Raw genomic sequence first — 23,262 nt, forward strand, 5'->3', positions numbered from 1 at the left:
TCACTTCCTTTTGTTGAAAACAATAATTATTTAGTGCATTATCTTACATAAATAGATTTATAGACACAATTTCACATTTATACAACATTTATTTTTTCTGGTGAGACAATTTAATGACATCTTATTAAATAATTTACATTATGTTATATAAATAGATATATAGACACCACTTCACATTTATACAACATTTATTTTTCTGGTGAGACTATTTAATGACATCTTGTTAAAGAATTTACACTATGTTATAGAAGCAGATTTATAGACACCATTTCACATTTATACATTTATTTTTTCTGGTGAAACAATTTAATGAAATCTTATTAAATAATTTATAAATATTTTTAAATTTGTACAAAGTTGTTGGTAATAAAAACACTTAACATACATTCTTAATCATTATTTAATACTTAAAAGTATCATGAGTTGTTATGTCAAGTCAGAGAGTAACAGTTAGTTGTATGTAATATTACAATGTTGCAGTGTAAGTAATAAAATGTATAGGTTCCATTACCTCCACTAAAAGTTCTGAAATACTGATAGATTTATCATCATTCTTTTATTTAGAGGTGACTGACATCATTTTAATACAGTATATGAAGTGTCACAAGATAAAATATTTTGGCTTACTGAGTGGCATAAAATAAATTTTACATGCAAATATTTTTTTATGTGTGGAGAGAAACATTATTGTCACGATCACTAATAGTAGAATGATTTTGTACAAAACATCAACCTGAGATCAACATCAAATATATACATATATTTAAAAAAAAAAAAATCACCTGCCTCATAAAGCTTTATAAATAGTGTTTTATTTCTTCAGTTAGAAGGCACTTAGTAGTTGACTTGCTTCTCTTTACTGCATTCTTCAATGACTTAGTCATATTGCAAACTGTGAAGGATGGATGTTAGTATCTGTGTGCTTGATACAAATTATGCAAAGGAATCCATTCAGGAGTTTCATTTCCATGCTGAAATCCTTTATGAATTCTGGAGTATGTTGACTCAGTGCTGCTACCACACTGTAAAAATATAAAAAATAGATTGGCAAACACATAATCAAATTAAATTAAACAGAATTTGCCTTTTACTCAGTGGGATAACATTAGATCACATTATTTGAAATAATAAAAAGGTAACTAGCTATCTTTTGCTTCTTAACTGCAGAGTGTGAAAGGCTGAAAAAAACTGGACTAATGAACTAAAAAAAATTGTCAACTCATTACATAATACAGTAGAAAATGCATGCACTCCTGCAATACACTGTCTATGTCTTCTAGCAGTAATATCAAATACACTATTCATTTGTGGGTCATTAAGGTGTATGTTATCATTGCTTTCATTTATTCCATTAAATGTTTACTCTTCATTCTTCGGCATCATCTACAACAGTGCGACTAATACAACAAATACCATAATTTTAAGTTGGCAATATGACATTATATTCTTGAATGAATCTTGCTTTAGTTTTTTACAGTTTGCTATTTGAATTTACAGCATTCAATACTGATGTCATCAGTCTCTACATAAAATTCTTTTTGAGTAGTTGAGTCTTAGACTTAACAGAAATATTTGCTTTTAATGTGTTAAAACAACAGTCAGGTGCCAGTCTCTGTTGGTGATGCACCAGGAGAGTAGTAAGTCACATATTTAGCTATTCCTGTTGGTTTTCACAGTTTAATTCTTATATTACTTGCATGTTTTTTTGTGATTGCATAGATAAATTCTTAAATTCATTCCATGTTTTTGCATTTGAGAGAGTATTCTTGTGTTTTAGTAACTGTATTGTGTACATTTGTGCACTCTATAGTGCAGTTGTTATTGTTTTTGAATGGCCAGTCATTGTTCATCACAGAAGCCACCCACCAGCCTCCATTGCTGATGCACCAGGAGAGCAACAAATCACACATTTAGCATCTTTTATTTGCTTTTATAGTTTAAATCTTAAGTTAGTAGTAGTAGTAGTAGTAGCAGCATAGATAGGGGGTATGCACGTTGTGAGCAAGTGCATGAGGATCTGGCTGCAATTCATGAGCAGCTGAAGCCACCAATGGCTGTGATCAGCTATCAGCTGTTTGCAGGCTGGCCTCAGGGTGTAGTGGTGGTGAAGCTGGTGCATTGGATGATACACCACAAGTGTCGCATGTTTCGTCCATGGGCTCTGCTGCTGAGGCACCTTCCAGTACACCCAACACAGGGCAGCCACACTCACTGCAGAGTGAGTGGCAGCATGTTACGCAGTCATGTCACTTGAGGCAGAGAGTCAATGTGGAAATGTGGAGGCTGGCTATCTGTCTTCACCCATTCACCCTGTGAGTGTACAATGCCACAGTCCGAGCTGGTACACAGGAGGTGGGGGGGGGGGGGGGGGGGTTGTTTGCTAGTAATCGGGATGTCCAATGTTAGGTGCATTATGAAACCCCTTAGGGAGACAGAGTCCGGGGCCAGAAAGAAGTCCAACATGTGCTTGTTTGTTGTTTGATGGAGGGCCTCATCCGAGATGTAGAGGAGACCCTGCCTGCAGCTCTCAAGTGTGTAGGGTGCAGTCATTTGCAACTTGTTGTTCATGGTGGCATCAATGATGCCTGCGCTTGTGCTCCAAGGCCATCCTCAGTTTGCATGGGTGGCTGGTGGAAGTGATGAAGGCTGCTGACCAAGTTCGCAGGATGCAAGGAGAGCTGACAATGAGCAGCATGGTTCCCAGAACTGATTGGGACTCTCTGGTTTGAAGCTGACTGAAGGGCCTCAGCCAAGGACTCCATTGATTCTGTGATGGTCTTAGCTGCAGATTTGTGGCCCTGCATTATGGGGTGAAGAATTGTAGGACTCCACATGATAGGTAAGTTGTGGACTACACAAAGGAAGCAGCTACTTTAATAGTAGACTACTTGTGGAGTGCACATGCGGGTTGTATAGACTAGGTGGTAGTCTGAGGTTTTATGATGAATGCTCACCAGCCTATATGCAGTGAGAAAAATCAGATGGTATACAAAATAAAGAAACTTCCACTGTCACAATTTTAACAGTGAACTGTCAAAGTATTTGCAACAAAGTTCCTGACCTTCATGCCCTCCAGGAAAGTTGTCACCTTCAAATTACTCTCTGAACTAAGAACTGCTTGTAACCTGAAGTAGAAAGCATTGATAAATTTAGTGAAGCATGGAATATATATTGACCAACATATCAGATGCCACAGGAGAGAGAGTGCTCAATTCAGTTGACAAAAATATAATGTCTATCAAGGTCAAAATTGAGCCTGACTGTGAAGTTATCTGGACAGGAGTAGTTACCCTAGGCAAACTAATGTCAATTATAGGATGTTTTTATGAGCCACTTAATTTAGCCTTAACAGATGTAGAATCATTCAAAGAAAGTCTACACTCAGTAGCAGGGAAAAACTGAGATTATACGATAATAGTTGGAGGCAACTTTAATCTACTGCATGTGGACTTGGACATCTATGGATTCATTTCAGGTGGTATGGACAGGAAGTCTTATTGAATATATTTTCCAAAAACTGTTTTGAGCAGCTAGTTCAACATTCCAAATGCAGTGAAAGTACTTAAGACATTGTAGCTACAAACAGGCCTACTCTTACTGACAATGTCAATATAGATAGAGAGATTAGCATTCAATATATCATAGCAATGATGGTTACTGAAGTTAAGAAATCCATCAAGAAGGCTTGGAGATAAATTATGCTGGAAAGAGCAGATAAGCTGTTGTTAGCATCCCACTTAGACAATGAATGAACAACATTTAGTTCCAATATGATGGCCATAAATGAATTACGAGCATAGTTTAAACTGACTGTAAATCACACCATGGATAAGAACACGCTGAATAAATGGATTAAGGATGGAAAAGATCCACCATCAGTTAACAATAAAATTTGGAAAATGCTGAGGAAGCAGAGATTGTTGCACTCTTGGATCAATAAAGAACGCCGGCTGAAGTGGCCGTGCAGTTAAAGGCGCTGCAGTCTGGAACCGCCAGATCGCTACGGTCGCAGGTTCGAATCCTGCCTCGGGCATGGATGTTTGTGATGTCCTTAGGTTAGTTAGGTTTAACTAGTTCTAAGTTCTAGGGGACTAATGACCTCAGCAGTTGAGTCCCATAGTGCTCAGAGCCATCAATAAAGAACACTCAAATGTCAACAAATACAAGTTAGTAGATGTTCATGTGTCGGTAAGAAGATTGATGCATGAAGTGTGTAACAATTTTCACCATCACACTGTAGCAAAAGATTTAGTGAAGAACCAGAGAAAATTCTGGTCCTACATAAAATCAATAAGTGGGTTGAAGGCTTATGTCCTTTCATTCTTCAACTAGTCTGGTGCGGCAATAGAAGATAGCAAAAGGAAAGCTGCAGTTTTAAATCTCGCATTTAAGAAATCGTTCATGCACGAAGGTCATACAAACATACTGTTGTTTGACTGTCACACAGGCTCCCACATGGAGGACAGTAATAGGAACCTCTGGCATAGAGAAGCACCTAAAAGAGTTGGAAACAAATCAGTCACCAGATCCAGACACAAACCTATTTCAGTTTTACAGAGGCACTGGCCCCTTACTTAGCTTGCATTTACCATGAATCTTTCACCCAGCACAAAGTCCCAAGTGACTGTAAAAAAGCACTGATGACTCCCATATGTAAGAAGGGTAAAAGAATGAAATTCACATGATTACAGACCGATATCCTTATGGTATTTCTGCTGTCTGACACTATTAATGCATTTATTTCACTATATAAATTTAAGCCTTAGGCCATTTTCAAGTGTTATGATGTCAAAAATCATTCAGCTTGTGAGAAACACAAGTTATCGCCAAAAAATGTAAATCAGAATGTACTTATAAGCCAATTGTCTGAAAAGTAGCTGCGAGAACATATATTCAATATACAAAAAGTCTGTAAACTAGCATGTGTGGCAAATGTAGTGAAGCTGTGATGTAAATAAGACATCCAAAACAAAGGCATAAGCTTAATTTCTGTATCACTGTATCTAAACATCAACTGATGTTTAGACACAGTGAAGTGACTGTGGCTCAAAAAGAAAAAGAAAAAAAATCCTTAACATTGGTTTGTTGCAGAATTCTTATACATAACTTATTCTGAGTTTGAGTGTAATAAATTACATACAGACAGAAAATCATTTGTATTAAACTCAGATTGACCTTTTCTCATGTGATATCCTGCAATCCATGGATGGACGGCGATGGGGTATTCCATATTCCTAGATTTCCAGAAAGCATTTGACACAGCAGCCCACTGCACAGTGTTAACGAAAGTCCAAGCATATGGATCATGCTCCCAGATATATGAAGGCTTGAAGACCTCTTAAGTAGTAGAACCCAGTACATTGTCCTCAATGGTGAGTGTTAATTGGAGACAATGGTGTCATCAGGAGTGCCCCAGGGAGGTGTAGTAGGACCACTCTTATTCTCTTTAAATATAAATGAAAGCCAGTTGGCACTCTGTGCATGAATCAAACAGCATTAAACAACTAAACTCTGTCCAAACATGCTTTGGAAGGCCCAACAGTACTGACCGGCTGCTGTGTGATCCTCAGCCCACAGGCATCACTGGAAACGGATATGGAGGGGCATGTGGTCAGCACATTGCTCTCCTGGCTGTATGTCACTTTACGAGACCAGAGCGGCTACTTTTCAATCAAGTAGCTCCTCAGTTTGCCTCATAAGGGCTGAGTGCACCCCGCTTGCCAACAGCGCTTGCAGACAGGACAGTTACCTATCCAGCACCCATCCAAGTGCTACCGAAGCCCGACAGTGCTTAACTTCGGTGATATAACAGGAACTGGTGTTACCACTATGGCAAGACAAATATTTATTCAGTTTTAAGTATTACAATTGAATGGTCTTCTCTGCATCTGTGGCAAGGGCAATAGATGAAGCACACAACAGTAGAATGTGCTGACAGACATCTCTGCCACAGAAAGATATCATGGACGAATGGAAAGAAATTTTTAAAGTTCTTTCCAGCCAACACCAAGCCATATCAAACCAGCCCAGTGTGCCATGTAGCAATCAGGGTGTCGAACAGGTTGAGGACCAATACTGCAAATACACTCCTGGAAATGGAAAAAAGAACACATTGACACCGGTGTGTCAGACCCACCATACTTGCTCCGGACACTGCGAGAGGGCTGTACAAGCAATGATCACACGCACGGCACAGCGGACACACCAGGAACCGCGGTGTTGGCCGTCGAATGGCGCTAGCTGCGCAGCATTTGTGCACTGCCGCCGTCAGTGTCAGCCAGTTTGCCGTGGCATACGGAGCTCCATCGCAGTCTTTAACACTGGTAGCATGCCGCGACAGCGTGGACGTGAACCGTATGTGCAGTTGACGGACTTTGAGCGAGGGCGTATAGTGGGCATGCGGGAGGCCGGGTGGACGTACCGCTGAATTGCTCAACACGTGGGGCATGAGGTCTCCACAGTACATCGATGTTGTCGCCAGTGGTCGGCGGAAGGTGCACGTGCCCGTCGACCTGGGACCGGACCGCAGCGACGCACGGATGCACGCCAAGACCGTAGGATCCTACGCAGTGCCGTAGGGGACCGCACCGCCACTTCCCAGCAAATTAGGGACACTGTTGCTCCTGGGGTATCGGCGAGGACCATTCGCAACCGTCTCCATCAAGCTGGGCTACGGTCCCGCACACCGTTAGGCCGTCTTCCGCTCACGCCCCAACATCGTGCAGCCCGCCTCCAGTGGTGTCGCGACAGGCGTGAATGGAGGGACGAATGGAGACGTGTCGTCTTCAGCGATGAGAGTCGCTTCTGCCTTGGTGCCAGTGATGGTCGTATGCGTGTTTGGCACCGTGCAGGTGAGCGCCACAATCAGGACTGCATACGACCGAGGCACACAGGGCCAACACCCGGCATCATGGTGTGGGGAGCGATCTCCTACACTGGCCGTACACCACTGGTGATCGTCGAGGGGACACTGAATAGTGCACGGTACATCCAAACCGTCATCGAACCCATCGTTCTACCATTCCTAGACCGGCAAGGGAACTTGCTGTTCCAACAGGACAATGCACGTCCGCATGTATCCCGTGCCACCCAACGTGCTCTAGAAGGTGTAAGTCAACTACCCTGGCCAGCAAGATCTCCAGATCTGTCCCCCATTGAGCATGTTTGGGACTGGATGAAGCGTCGTCTCACGCGGTCTGCACGTCCAGCACGAACGCTGGTCCAACTGAGGCGCCAGGTGGAAATGGCATGGCAAGCCGTTCCACAGGACTACATCCAGCATCTCTACGATCGTCTCCATGGGAGAATAGCAGCCTGCATTGCTGCGAAAGGTGGATATACACTGTACTAGTGCCGACATTGTGCATGCTCTGTTGCCTGTGTCTATGTGCCTGTGGTTCTGTCAGTGTGATCATGTGATGTATCTGACCCCAGGAATGTGTCAATAAAGTTTTCCCTTCCTGGGACAATGAATTCACGGTGTTCTTATTTCAATTTCCAGGAGTGTATTACAAATAATGTGTCATACTGCAAATACTGTAAATAATATGTCAAATCCCAGAAGTTATTGCTTCATTTTGCTCAAGCGAGAAGTCTGAATTGTTAACTCTGTAACATGACCTCACTGAGAAGGGATCAAAATGTCATCCTGACAGCTCAGTATGATGCTGCGAAAATGGCTAAATGTTCCACAACAACACCTTTCAGCCTTCTGAGATCGCAGAAAAGCAACAAGCTGAAGTACTGAAAGCCACGATAGTGACACCGAGGTGCAGCAAAGAATGCTGAAAAGCCAGAGCCTAGAAAATGAGGATACATGTGGTCATCCATTGCAAAACATAATGTCATTGCTTCGCATGGACAGCAATAAATACTCAGGCTTCCAAGCCCACATGTGACCCTATCACATGCTGCCTATATTTTGTCAGATGATAACAGTCTTCTGCATTTGAAACTGGCAGCAGAATGATTTTACTCCACTATTGTCTATTTCACATAAGACCCAAAAAGATAAGATAAGAGATATTAGGTCTTGTACGGAAGCATGCAAACAGTCATTTTTCCCTCGCGCCATTTGCGAGTGAAACAGGAAAGGAAATGACTAGTAGTGGTACAATATACCCTCTACCATGCACCATGCAGTGGCTTGCCGAGTATGTAGGTGTAGATGTAACAGTTTGGAGAAAAAATGAACACCACTTGTCTGTCCAATAATAATAAACAGTTATTTATCAATGTTCATTGTATGCAGGTGGCTGGTTTATCACTGACGTTAAAAAGGAATAGTTAGCCACCATTGTCCTTCAAATATGTGTGTACTTGTGTGAACACATGCACTTGTCTGCCTACATGCATGCATCTACATCTACACCTACATCTACGAGGGCAGTTCAATAAGTAATGCAACACATTTTTTTTCTCGACCAATTTTGGTTGAAAAAACCGGAAATTTCTTGTGGAATATTTTCAAACATTCCCGCTTCGTCTCGTATAGTTTCATTGACTTCCGACAGGTGGCAGCGCTGTACGGAGCTGTTAAAATGGCGTCTGTAACGGATGTGCGTTGCAAACAACGGGCAGTGATCGAGTTTCTTTTGGCGGAAAACCAGGGCATCTCAGATATTCATAGGCGCTTGCAGAATGTCTACAGTGATCTGGCAGTGGACAAAAGCATGGTGAGTCGTTGGGCAAAGCGTGTGTCATCATTGCCGCAAGGTCAATCAAGACTGTCTGATCTCCCGCGTGCGGGCCGGCCGTGCACAGCTGTGACTCCTGCAATGGCGGAGCGTGCGAACACACTCGTTCGAGACGATCGACAGATCACCATCAAACAACTCAGTGCCCTACTTGACATCTCCGTTGGTAGTGCTGGCACAATTGTTCACCAGTTGGGATATGCAAAGGTTTGTTCCCGCTGGGTCCCTCGTTGTCCAACCGAACACCATAAAGAGCAAAGGAGGACCATCTGTGCGGAATTGCTTGCTCATCATGTGGCTGAGGGTGACAATTTCTTGTCAAAGATTGTTACAGGTGATGAAACATGGGTTCATCACTTCGAACCTGAAACAAAACGGCAATCAATGGAGTGACGCCACACCCCCTCCCCTACCAAGAAAAAGTTTAAAGCCATACCCTCAGCGGGTAAAGTCATGTCTTCTGGGACGCTGAAGGGGTTATTCTGTTCGATGTCCTTCCCCATGGTCAAACGATCAACTCTGAAGTGTATTGTGCTACTCTTCAGAAATTGAAGAAACGACTTCAGCGTGTTCGTAGGCACAAAAATCTGAACGAACTTCTCCTTCTTCATGACAACGCAAGACCTCACACAAGTCTTCGCACCCGAGAGGAGCTCACAAAACTTCAGTGGACTGTTCTTCCTCATGCACCCTACAGCCCCAATCAAGCACCGTCGGATTTCCATATGTTTGGCCCAATGAAGGACGCAATCCATGGGAGGCACTACACGGATGATGAAGAAGTTATTGATGCAGTACGATGTTGGCTCCGACATCGACCAGTGGAATGGTACCGTGCAGGCATGCAGGCCCTCATTTCAAGGTGGCGTAAGGCCGTAGCATTGAATGGAGATTACGTTGAAAAATAGTGTTGTGTAGCTAAAAGATTCGAGAATAACCTGGTGTATTTCAATGCTGAATAAAACAACCCCTGTTTCAGAAAAAAAATGTGTTGCATTACTTATTGAACTGCCCTCGTACATCTACTTGGTTACTCTGGAATTAACACTTAAGTGCCTGGCAGAGGGTTCATTGAACCATTGTCATACTACTTTTCTACCATTCCACTCTCAAATGGTGCATGGGAAAAAGGAACACCTAAATCTTTCCGTTCAAGCTCTGATTTCTCTTATTTTATTATGATGATCATTTCTCCCTATGTAGGTGGGTGTCAACAAAATATTTTCACATTTGGAAGAGAAAGTTGGAGATTGAAATATTGTAAATAGATCTTGCTGCAAAGAAAACCGCCTTTGTTTCAGTGACTGCCACCCCAACTCACGTATCGTATCAGTGGCACTCTCACCCCTATTACGCGATAACACGAAATGAGCTGCCCGTCTTTGCACTTTTTTGATGTACTCCGTCAATCCTACATGGAAAGGATCCCACACTGCGCAGCAATATTCCAGCAGAGGATGGAAAAGTGTAATGTAGGCTGTCTCCTTAGTGGGTTTGTTGCATCTTCTAAGTGTTCTACCAACAAAGCGCAGTCTTTGTTTCGCCTTTCCCACAATATTACCTATGTGGTCCTTCCAATTTAAGTTGCTTGTGATTGTAATTCCTAGGTATTTAGTCAATTGACAGCCCTTAGCTTTGTGCGGTGTATCGTATACCCAAAATTTATCGGATTTCTTTTCGTACCAGTGTGGATGACCTTGCTATTTTCTTTGTTTAATGCCAATTGCCACTTTTTGCGCCATATAGAAATTTTCTCTAGATCATTTTGTAATTGGAATTGATCATCTGATGATTTTACTAGATGCTAAATTACAATGTCATCTGCAAACAATCTAAGGGGGCTGCTCAGATCATTACCTAGATCATTTACATAAATCAGGAACAGCAGAGGGCCCATGACACTACCTTGCAGAATGCCAGATATCACTTCTGTTCTACTCGATGATTTATCATCTCTCACTATGAACTGTGACCTCTCTGAGAGGAAATCACGAATCCAGTGACATAAGTGAGACAATACTTCATATGCATGCAATTTGATTAATAGTCACTTGTGAGGAATGGTATCAAAAGCCTTCTGTAAATCTAGGAATATGGAATCGATCTGAGATCCCTTGTCGACAGCACTCATTACTTCATGGGAATAAAGAGCTAGCTGTGTTGCACAAGAATGATATTTTCTGAATCTGTGTTGGTTATGTATCAATAAGTCATTTTCTTCAAGGTGATTCATAATGTTTGAGTACAGTATGTGCTCCACAATCCTACTGCAAATTGAGGTCAGTGATATGGGTCTGTAATTCAATGGGTTACTCCTATTTCCTTTCTTGAATATTGGTGTGACCTGTGCTACTTTCCAGTCTTTAGGAACAAACCCTTTGTCAAGTGAGTGGTTGTATATGATTGCTAAGAAAGGCACTATTGTGTCTGCATACTCTGAAAGGAACCTGATTGGTGTACCATCTGGACTGGAAGACTTGCCTTTCTTAAGTGATTTGAGTTGTTTAGCAACACCTAAGATATCTACTTTTATGTCACTCATGCTAACAGCTGTACTGGTTTCGAATCATGGAATATTTACTTCATCTTATTATGGAAATCTATATTTGGTAACTTCGCTTTAGTGGAACCATCATCGGTAACATTTCCATTGCCACTGCGCAGTGATGGTATTGACTGTTTTTTTGCCACTGGTGTACTTTATATATGACCAGAATCTCTTTGGGTTTTCTACCATATTTTGAGACAATGTTTCATTGCAGGAACTATTAAAAGCATTTTGCATTGACATCCGCACTAAATTTCGAGCTTCCATGAAACTTAGCCAGTCTTGAGGATTTTGCATTCTTCTGAATTTGGCATGCTTTTTTCATTGCTTCTGCAGTGTTCTGACGTGTTTTGTGTACCATGGTGGATCAGTCCCATCTCTTATTAAGTTATGCAAAATATGTCTGCTTGTGTCTGTATATGTGTGGATGGATATGTGTGTGTGTGCGTGTGTATACCTGTCCTTTTTTCCCCCTAAGGTAAGTCTTTCCGCTCCCGGGGTTGGAATGACTCATTACCCTCTCCCTTAAGACCCGCATCCTTTCGTCTTTCCCTCTCCTTCCCTCTTTCCTGATGAAGCAACCGTTGGTTGCGAAAGCTTGAAATTCTGTGTGTGTGTTCGTGTGTTTTTTTATTGTGTCTATCTACCAGCGCTTTCCCATTTGGTATGTCATGGAATCTTTGTTTTTAATATATTTTTCGCATGTGGAATGTTTCCCTCTATTTTTATATATATATATATATATATATATATATATATATATATATATATATATATATATATATATATATATATATATATGAATATAATAGAGGGAAACATTCCACGTGGGAAAAAATATATCTAAAAAAGAAAGATGATGAAACTTACCAAACAAAAGCGCTGGCAGGTCGATAGACACACAAACAAACACAAACATACACACAAAATTCTAGCTTTCGCAACCAATGGTTGCCTCGTCAGGAAAGAGGGAAGTCTTTCCGCTCCCGGGATTGGAATGACTCCTTACCCTCTCCCTTAAAACCCATATCCTTTTGTCTTTCCTTCTCCTTCCCTCTTTCCTGACGAGGCAACCATTGGTTGCGAAAGCTAGAATTTTGTGTGTATGTTTGTGTTTGTTTGTGTGTCTATCGACCTGCCAGCGCTTTTGTTTGGTAAGTTTCATCATCTTTCTTTTTTAGATATATATATATATATATATATATATATGTATATATATATATATTCTTTATGCTGCATAGCTATGCCACCACGTCTGCAAGGTGTCACATGTGGCTGTACTAAAAGTTCAGTCCCTTGGTTGCTTCTTGAGCTGAGCTGTAAGGTTCTTAATCTTAGTCTGTGTTAACATAATTATCCAACTTACATTGACTTTCTGGTCTGTTTCCTACTACTAATACAATTTACACATCCTATCCCTGATTCTTATCACTAGCACATATCTATTAATGGATATTTGATGGATTGGCGATCCATTTAAGCAAGATATTTTGCATTTTAAGCAGAAGTAAATTGCGCAAATGAGTAATATAGTCAGGATAACACTCGTGGATACACCAACATTTAGTATGTTTTCTTGCATTTCTCATGATATTCTTTACATGTTGGAGCATCTGATAATATTCATAATAGTTCTTCCAGCCAATACAACACTGATCCAGGTAATTAATGTTGTTCCTTTGATCTTAGTTGGAAGATGAAACTGTGTTCCGTTGATTACTAATACACTATTCCACAATTCTAAATTTGTCATCCATATTGATTTTCTGTTTCTGTAACAGTTGACAATCACTGTACATAGTGAAAATATGGTGATCTCCAATTTTTTGGAAATATGGCCATGGGGATAGTACTCCCCTTTTACACAGCTTCCATTTTTCCAAGAAATAGTTGCAAAATGGTTCAAATGGCTCTGAGCACTATGGGACTTAACTTCTGAGGTCATCAGTCCCCTAGAACTATGAACTACTTAAACCTAACTAACCTAAGGACATCACACACATCCATGCCTGAGGCAGGATTCGAACCTGCGACCGTAGCGGTCGCGTGGTTCCAGACTGTAGCGCCTAGAACCGCTCGGCCCCCCGGCCAGCAGAAATAGTTGCATTTCACATGCCTATTCATCAGTCTGAACTACTCTGGCTGGACAAATGGTAATACGAGCTGCTGTCCAAAATTTTCGGGACTGGTGCTGCCATCTGTTGAAAACCTTACCTTTGGATTAAAGGTCACCATCACCCTCAAAGTAGGTCCCATCTGCATGTACACACTGATCCCAGTGCTTATGCCACTGGTTAAACGTTTCCTGGAAGTCCTGTTCTTTGAGTGTGTTTATCACTGCCAGTGATGCTTCTTGAATGCTCTCTAGAGTGTCGAACCGATGGCCTTTCTACTTGAGTTTCAGTTTTGGGAATAGCGCGAAGTCGCAAGGTGCCAAATCTGGTGAGTATGGTGGGTGGGGTACAAATAGTTGCAAAATGGTTCAAATGGCTCTGAGCACTATGGGACTTAACTTCTGAGGTCATCAGTCCCCTAGAACTATGAACTACTTAAACCTAACTAACCTAAGGACATCACACACATCCATGCCTGAGGCAGGATTCGAACCTGCGACCGTAGCGGTCGCGTGGTTCCAGACTGTAGCGCCTAGAACCGCTCGGCCCCCCGGCCAGCAGAAATAGTTGCATTTCACATGCCTATTCATCAGTCTGAACTACTCTGGCTGGACAAATGGTAATACGAGCTGCTGTCCAAAATTTTCGGGACTGGTGCTGCCATCTGTTGAAAACCTTACCTTTGGATTAAAGGTCACCATCACCCTCAAAGTAGGTCCCATCTGCATGTACACACTGATCCCAGTGCTTATGCCACTGGTTAAACGTTTCCTGGAAGTCCTGTTCTTTGAGTGTGTTTATCACTGCCAGTGATGCTTCTTGAATGCTCTCTAGAGTGTCGAACCGATGGCCTTTCTACTTGAGTTTCAGTTTTGGGAATAGCGCGAAGTCGCAAGGTGCCAAATCTGGTGAGTATGGTGGGTGGGGTACAAGCGCCATGTTGTTTTTTGCCCAAAAGGTCCAGGTGAGCAAGGACGTGTGACAGGGTGAATTGTCGTGATGCAGCAGCCAATTCCCTTGATGCCAAAGTTCAGGCTATTGTCACCACACGTTTTCACAGAGCCATCGCAAAACATCACAGTAGTAAGGGGAATTCACTGTTTGGTTGGGTGGGATGAATCCTGTATCCGTAGAACTTTTCCCAAGATTCGCACAGAATTTGGTACACACGCACTTTTCTGTTCACGGATCCATCATAAAATCACCACACACCAAACACAGAGTATTATGGAAATCACTGTGGTCATGCCACACGTTCTCCCAGCTGAATGCCACTCCGCACACTGACTCATCAGTTATGCAGCTCTCACCACCTAGTGGTGCAAAGATCTACTACTCCTACTTTACAGTTGGCAGCACCAGTCCTGAAAATTTTGGATAGCATCTTTTTGTTCTGAGACCAATAACACTTTGTGAGTCTTTACTTGTAACCATTCATTGGTGGTGTCTCACTTAATCGTATATAGATGGATGGTAAAACAGTGATATGGCGCATTTATGCCTACTACCAGAAATTGTATGGTGATGGATGAATCACTCAGTCAGTGCTAAATTTGATGACAGATATGAGATGAAAGATGGGTATACATTTTTCTGCTACATGGGTGAAAAATGTTTTTTAACCCTACGTAAATGTCCCTCTATGCATGTTGTAACCCTATCAGAAATTGATGTGGGGTTAGCAGCATCACACTTAACTATCCATGGGTGATGTGATGAACTGCTTCTTGCAACAATTCAATTTCAAACCTCATATCCACCAAACTCTCTGCTAGTGGATACAATCACTTGGCTACTACCATCCATTCATCAAGTGCACTTAGGTACTTTGCACCTCCTGTAAATTACTATTCAGGGTATCCATAGTGCTCCATGTATACTGCTCTAATTCTCTTGTTAATTTCTGCACTGGTTTGGTAATATTTGATATCGCTTGTTCTGTGTTAATTAGCTGTACTGTGTGTGAACCCACTATTGCTTTTGCCTGTTCTGTCACACCCTGTATGATTCCTATAATGTCATTCAAGCTTGATATGTCCACATTGTTTGCTGTTCCAAACATTTTAATGGCTTCCATACTAATGATCATGGAACTACTTCCATCAATTGTTGCAATTGAGCCCTTAACTCCTTTTGAGCCCTTAACTCTTCTTGAGCTTCTGCTAATATCCCTCCTTTCATCACCTCTTTGTGCAACTCTATGAACACGTTCTGTAGTCTTCTGACTTCCTTTCTCATATCCCAACTGTTGAATGTCAATTTAATTCTTCACTCGTGATTTGTGAGTAGCACATCTGGTTATCTTGAGAGAAGAATCTCCATGTTCAGAGGCTGGTCCTGAATCGTACCTCCTCTGCAAAAGTGTATTAGTATTATGCCCATGGTAATCCTTCTGGATACCATGATTGGTTCACCACCTTAGAGAAAAGGAATCCCCTCCCTCCTCTGGATCAGTGTATATCTATGGGATCAAAAGACAAGCAAATGAAAAATAATGTTAATCCAATTAGCGTTATGTATATCCCAACATATGGGACATTACGTCCATATTCTCCTTCCTATGGCAATGTGTCCTTATCTGGTAATAGTGAAAGAACCTGCTGTAACACATCAATTCCTCTTGAAAATGCTTCACCCTGCTGACATGGACTACAGATATCTTAGTAAGTAGTCACAGTATTTGTTACTCACTGGAGTTTTGTTGAAAGGTCCTAACATATTGAGTCCTACCATTTGAAACAGTTTTTCAGCTTCTGGTAATCCCTGTAACTGTATTTTTTGATGATTTAAATCACCTTTAAGTGCACATGGGATGCAGTATTTGACAGACATACTGTTCTACATCACTACACCATGTTTTCCATCAAAACCTTTCTGGAGCTCACTTATCAGTTGTCCTCCTACCCCAAGACCTGACAATATATGGTCATATGGCTGTTGTAAGACTTTGGTTCTGAGGATTGCAGGAACCAGGATGTGTCAACCACACTTTGTGATTCTGCATAGTAAGCTCTTATGTACACTATGTGATCAAAAGTATCCAGACACCGCCACAAACATACGTTTTTCATATTAGGTGCCTTGTGCTACCACCTACTGCCAGGTACTCCATATCAGTGACTTCAGTAGTCATTAAACATGGTGAGAGAGCAGATTGGGGTGCTCCACGGAACTCATGGACTTTGAACATGATCAGGTGGCTGGGTGTCACTTGTGTCATACGTCTGTATGTGAGATTTCCACACTCCCAAACATCCTTAGGTCCACTGTTTCTGGTGTGATAGTGAAGTGGAAATGTGAAGGGACATGTACAGCACAAAAGCACACAAGCCAACCTCATCTGTTGACTGAAAGAGACCACCAACAGCTGAAGGGGGTCATAATGTGTAATAGGCAGACATCTATCTAGACCATCACACAGGAATTCCAAATTGCATCAGGAACCACTTCAAGCACTATGACAGTTAGGTGGGAGGTGAGAAAACTTTGATTTCATAGTCGAGTTGCTGCTGATAAGCCACAAATCATGCCAGTAAATGCCAAACGACGTCTCCCTTGGTGTAATGAGCATAAACATTGGATGATTGAACAGTGGAAAAATGTTGTGTGGAGTGATGAATAATGGTACACAATGTGGCAATCTGATGGCAGGGTGTGGGTATGGCGAATACCTGGTGAACATCATCTGACAGTGTGTGTAGTGCCAATAGTAAAATTCAGAGGTGGTGGTGTTATGGTGTGGTCGTGTTTTTCAAGGAGAGGGCATGCACCCCTTATTGTTTTGTGGAGCACTATCACAGCACTGGTCTACATTGACGTCTTAGGCACCTTCTTGCATCCCACTGTTGAAGAGCAATTCGGGGATGGTGATTGCACCTTTCAACACGATCGAGCAACTGTTCATAATGCACGGTCTATGATGGAGTGGTTACATGAAAATAACATCCCTGTAATGGATTACCCTGCACAGAGGCCTGACCTGAATCCTATAGAACACGTTTGGGATGTTTTGGAATGCTGATTTCATCCCAGGCCTCACTGACTGACATCAATACCTCTCCTCAGTGCAGAACTCCATGAATAATGGGCTGCCATTCCCTAAAAAACCTTCCAGCAACTGATTGAATGTATGCATGCAAGAGTGGAAGCTGTCATCAAGGCTAAGGGTGGTCCAACACCATATTGAATTCCAGAGGTTGCATTGTAAACAGTTAACATTCACTGTCAGCTGCCTGAGCCTTTTTTCCAATCTGCTTCTCTCTTACTTAATGCCTGCAATACAGCTACTGTTTGACTCAGTGTCTATGTTTGTATGCTTTACTACTGGCTTTTGAAGCTCTTCATAATCAAACTCATTCAATATGAGTATGTACCATGTTAACTGAGTTGAATGGACTTATAGAGCTAACAGACAAGGATGCATGATCTGTTATCACTTTGAATCTATGATCATACAAACAGCAACAAAAACAAGAAATTTCATACATTATTGCCAACATCTCTGTTTTTGTTGTTGAGTAATTTTCCTCAGCCTCGTTCAACTGTTTAGATGTGTAAGCTACCATGTGTTCCTTTAAATTGTAATTATGACTCAGAAAACAACTCAATGCATTGTTACTAGCATCACAATAAAGTATGAATTCCTTTTCAAAATCAGGCAATAGCAAAATGGAATCTGAGGTCAGTATTTCCTACAATTTCTGAAATGCTTCCTAACATTCTGCTGTCCATTGAAACTTAACTCCCTTCTGGAGTAGCTAAGTTAATGGCTGTGTCAATTCAGCAAATCCCTTTACAAACTGACTGTAATAGTTATGCAAGTCAAGAAATAACTGCAACTGTTATGTTATCTGTGGTTTTGCAAAATCACGAATGGCTGACATGAGACAACAATCCATCCTCACTCCCTCCTGACTGATAATATGCCTTGGGTAATGAACTTTTGTTTGAGCAAAATGATTCTTCACTATAGTTATATTTCTTGAAAAATTATTATATCATCAAGATACACCATACATATCTTTGGTTTCAGCCCACAAAGTACTCAGTCTAGCAAGCACTGGAACATAGAAGGAGCATTTTTTAATCCAAATGTCATCCTGCAGTATTGATAATTACCTGAGGATGCTGTGAACGCTGTTTTAGGCCTGTCTGATAGAAGTGGTTATCAACAACTTGAAAGATATCCGCAGCTCATGGTCTAGTGGCTGGCATTGCTATCTCTGGATCACGGGGTCCCGGGTTTGATTCCCCGCCAGGTTGGGGAGTTTCTTCACCCAGGGACTGGCTGTTTGTGTTGTCCTCATCATTTCATCCTCATCATCATCATTCGTGACATTGGCTAGATTGGCCCGTGTAAAAAAAGATGGACTGTGTAAAAAAATTGAGACTTTGTACGGGCGCTGATGACTGTGCAGTTGAGTGCCCCACAAACCAAACATCATCATCTCAACTTGAAATACTTCTAAGAGCCATTGTCAGAAAATTCTTACATTGTCCCAAGTTGTCTAATCCAGGATTGGATACACACCTGTTATAATGTGTGTGTGTGTGTGTGTGTGTGTGTGTGTGTGTGTGTGTGTGTGTGTGTGTGTTTTAGGTAACAGTTGTCACAACACATTTTACACTTCTTGGTTACATGACTTTTTTGGTACAATGACAGTATTGCCATGTTTGATGATGCCCTCAGTTAGCTGTTGGTCTATAAATTCATCTATCAGCAGTTGTAATTGTTTTGGTGTACTATATGGCTTCCTGTAGACTGGTGTGTTATCACCTGTTGGAATGCGAAGTTGTGTTATGAGTGTTGCTGGTAATGGCCATCTGAGTTAAACATGTCTGAGTATTCGAGTAACAATGTTTCCATGGCTTCCTATTCACTGTTTTTCAAGTAATGAACTTTAGTGTAGTGCAGATGCACTGATGGTTTGCTTGAGGCTGAATCATCTGTTGATCTATTGATATCCTCATTGAGAATCTCTACAGTAGCTACTATTATGTCCATCCCAAAATTATCCAGGCTTACCATTTTCCATTTATGTTGCTTATGCACACTATGCTCCTGCATATAAAATACAAATCAATGTCTTTCATCTAATGCTTCATTGTTTGACAGTGGCTCAACCACACACAGTACTCATTTTAGTATGTTGACATTTATGGTTACCCTAATCAGCTTCCCTGTAACTGCCAGTATTTTGTTGTGTGAAGCAATCTTTAACGCACTTGTTCAGAGTTCAGTTGGTGACATCTTAACACTCAATGTACCTTCTGACATTGAAACATTTGCAGCTGATACATCCATTGGAACTGAATTAATCGTAAGTTCAACTGTATGCTTCCAAACATTAACGTTGGCACAATGTCTAGCCAGGAAGTCAAGCCCAGGAATCATGAAATATCCCTGTCCCACAGTTGGCAACACTTCCATATGCTCACAAAACTCTTTGTTCCTATCTTAAAGCTTACCTGTGTTGTCCCCAGTGACCTGCTCCACGTTATCAATAACTTGTAGTGCTTAAGTCTCCTCCTGTCCACGAGATCCAGACTAACGACCAATACATACGCACCAGTGTCTACTAGGAATATATGTTCCCTGCCCTGTACTAAGCCCATCAAAGCACAGTCCATCTCTGCACATGTGTTTGCAGTATTATGGTCTACTAGGTATGTTTACTGATGCTCTAAACATTCCCATTTATATGTAATGCCTGCTTCTGTTTACTTTGTTTAACCTGTTTCTTGCTTCTACATTCATGTGCCTTGTGGCCAAAGCATTCACAACTATAATATTGTGGCTGGTGGCACTGCACCTTCAGATGTCCTTTCTTCTCACACCGACAACAATATTTTTCAGAAGCAAAGATTCATTGATCATTGTGTACTTGTGTAACAAAGTTGATTTCCTGCAAGTGCATGGCAAAGCAAATGCTGCAGCAAAATCATTCAGACTGTTTATACAGACTCAACGTTAAAATTCTGTAGGAATCCCCCATAGAAAGATGTCTACAGTCCTATTTACTACTTTTCTAAGCATGACTCAATCTGCTTCTGGATTCTGTGATGACTTATATATCTGTGCATTAATGTTTTGAATTCTATCAGAAAGGCATTGACAGTTTCACTGGCTTTCTGTACTAATCCACTCAGCTTCTCTCTAAAACACTGGCATTTGCTGTTTGCAGTATCTCTGCCATAAATCCTCTGATAATTACTCAAATGTGCCAGGTTTGCTAAGTGTCTTATGATGCATCACTTATATTTTAGTCACCTGTTGGATATCTAATGGCCGTCTACAAAGTAGTTACATCTGAACGATTATTCATTACAGCTGTAAATGAAACATCATTTATGAGTACTGTCACATACTCAATTGTTTTGCTTCAGAAGGGTTTTCTATGTTAGCTGCTGTAGTGGCAGCTTCTGCCACCGAATGTAACAGCACACCAAATGCAGCAGGAAGAGGTAGAAGGCACTGTATTAAGACTCGTCTGAGCTTTCCAAGTATTTACTGTTTCCAACTACAGTGCCCCCATTCCTCTAGATCTGTGTCACTGGGCCCTGCAATGCTGAGGACACCACTTTGCTGTCTGTGAAACACCTTGGCATGGAATGGCTGTCTCAGCAACCCATGCACACACTGCTGTGAGTCAACCTTGTACGGCAGCGGAGTTGCGTCGTGGTCGGGATGCCGGCAGTTGACTCAGCGGTCTATGACCCTGCCAACTCAGCGCCGCTCGATGTGAGCTGCAGGTGGCCAGCTGCGTGCTTATTGCCAGCATGCCTAAGATCGCGGCGATAACAAGCGCCCATGATCCGGAGTCTGAATCTGCGGCCCTCCCCTCAGGATGCCTCCGGCATGTGTTGGAAGCCAGAACAACTGCCCGCGATAGCAAGCCATGAAGTGGCCCACCAATGGCTAGCTACCGACCCCACGTTGGCCTCAGAGGGTCAAACCAGTGACCCGCCATGGATTTGAGTGCTGGTGCCCCATCTGCTGCTGCGTGTAGCTGGTGGTGTGGCCTGCCCCACCATCCAGGAGAGCTGCCACACTTGAAAGAATCTTGTTTATATGTGGCTGTGCGCCTCTGTTTTGCCATACGCGCCACTTCGTGTCACATACTCATAACATGCTAGGTTGGCGAGTAGGCCCCTTCTGCCTGTGATTTGCGCCATGCAAAACTGCTATGTATACTCTTTTGGCAATTTTATGGCCCTGTGGCCTCTGTTCTACTTCGCAACTGTTGGTATGCGTAACTCACTGCAATCCAGCCCGCACCTGGCTGTAACTTGTGCTCAGAATATTGCACTAAACTAACATTCCCTATCCTAAACGGTGGTGCAGCTACATTATTCCCCTCTTCGGAAAGATCCAGTCCCCGGTCAGCACCTATGGCATATTTCCTTACTATTAGAAAACTTAAATCTGGTCTAGTGCTGTACACAGCAGACTATATTCAAAAATACATACTACATATGAAAATACAATGCCTAATTACTCTATGCAAACCCAATGATACATGACACGAAAAAAAAAAAAAAACTACAAATGCTCTGCTACTTTCTGGGTTACAAAGCATACAGTACTTCATGCTGTACTCTGCCTTCCTGGTTTTCTCTGTGCTTAGCACCTCTCTTCACTCTCTCTTTCTTCTTCTTTCCTTCCTGTGTCATTCCTGGAATCACATCTGGGCAACCCATAAATGGCTGTAACCGCCCAATGTGTGCTATCGTTGTTCTAGTTGGCAGCTGAAGCTTAACTTGCAACAACTTGGTATGACCCTTGATACCTCATAAGGAACGTCTTTGTTTTCCCTTTTTGTATATAGGTTCTAGACAGCAGTACCCATTGCCCCACTCTATACTGCAATAAACTTCCTTTCTGCTTTACTGTGTTCTCCTGCCTTTCCAAAGCCTTTTTATTCGTCTTTTGTACCTGTTTGCAAACATCCCAAAATGGCCTTGTGAACTGATGTACAGGTTCACCGGTCCTTCCTTTCTGTAGCCTCACCAAATCAAACGGTGATGGAATTTTATTACCGTGCGCTACCTCATATGGAGACAAACCGGTATTTGTATGAACTTTTGCATTGTACACGCACACAATATGCTTCAAATTCTTGTCCCATTGATGGTGATGAGAATCCACATAAAAACTCAGCATCTTCTCAATTGTTCTGTGTACCCGTTCTGTCATTTTGTTGGTCTGTGAATGCAATGTACTCATCCTCAACTTCTTTACGTTCAACAATTTACACAGTTCCTTTATTAAATCCGACAGGCAGTTGGTCCCTTGGTCAGTAATTATTGTCTCCAGTATACCAAAGTTCAAAATCCAGTTGTTTACTAACGCTTGCGGAGCCATTGCTGCCTGTTGATTTGGCATAGCCACCATCTCCACATACCTCAAAAAATAGTCTATTATCGTCAGAACAAATCTGTTCCACAATGGTGTTCGCCTGAAATGTCCTAAGACATTGATTCCCAGCATAGAGAATGGACATGTTGCTTCCGGCAATCGTTGTAGCTGTATCTGTTTCTGGCTCAAATCTGCTCTCTGCGCACATGGTATACAATTCTTGACATACTGATCCACATCTGCTTTCCTACCTCTCCACCAATACCTTTCTGCCATTCTCCTATTGATCGCTCAACACCGTCCATGACCAGATAACACGTGATCATGTGCTTCCTTTAAAACCTCATCCCTCAACTTCGCTGGCACTACTACCCTTGACCATAACTTCATTTCCCTACACAGAAGACCATCATACACATTAAATTGTAGCTGTGTCCAATACAATTTACAATCATTGTCTGTGTCCTGTAATTCTTGCCATACTGCTAGGTCATGACCTATGACTTCTACTTTCGCCACCTTCCTACTTAGTGCATCCGCATTACC

General features: G+C 41.8%; 1 protein-coding gene across 1 annotated transcript in view; it reads right to left on the reverse strand.

Annotated features, from left to right (window-relative positions):
- Positions 1-836: 836 nt before the first annotated feature.
- LOC126470959 (Down syndrome cell adhesion molecule-like protein Dscam2) overlaps positions 837-23,262 on the reverse strand; it is a 242,310-nt gene continuing 219,884 nt past the window's right edge. The window contains exon 14 of the mRNA XM_050099008.1: positions 837-1,022. Coding sequence (XP_049954965.1) covers positions 909-1,022 — 114 coding nt within the window. The 3' untranslated portion in view covers positions 837-908. The remainder of the gene's footprint in view (positions 1,023-23,262) is intronic.

This window comes from Schistocerca serialis, chromosome 3 (assembly GCF_023864345.2).
Source record: "Schistocerca serialis cubense isolate TAMUIC-IGC-003099 chromosome 3, iqSchSeri2.2, whole genome shotgun sequence".
In the NCBI taxonomy this organism is placed as follows: Eukaryota; Metazoa; Arthropoda; class Insecta; order Orthoptera; family Acrididae; genus Schistocerca; species Schistocerca serialis.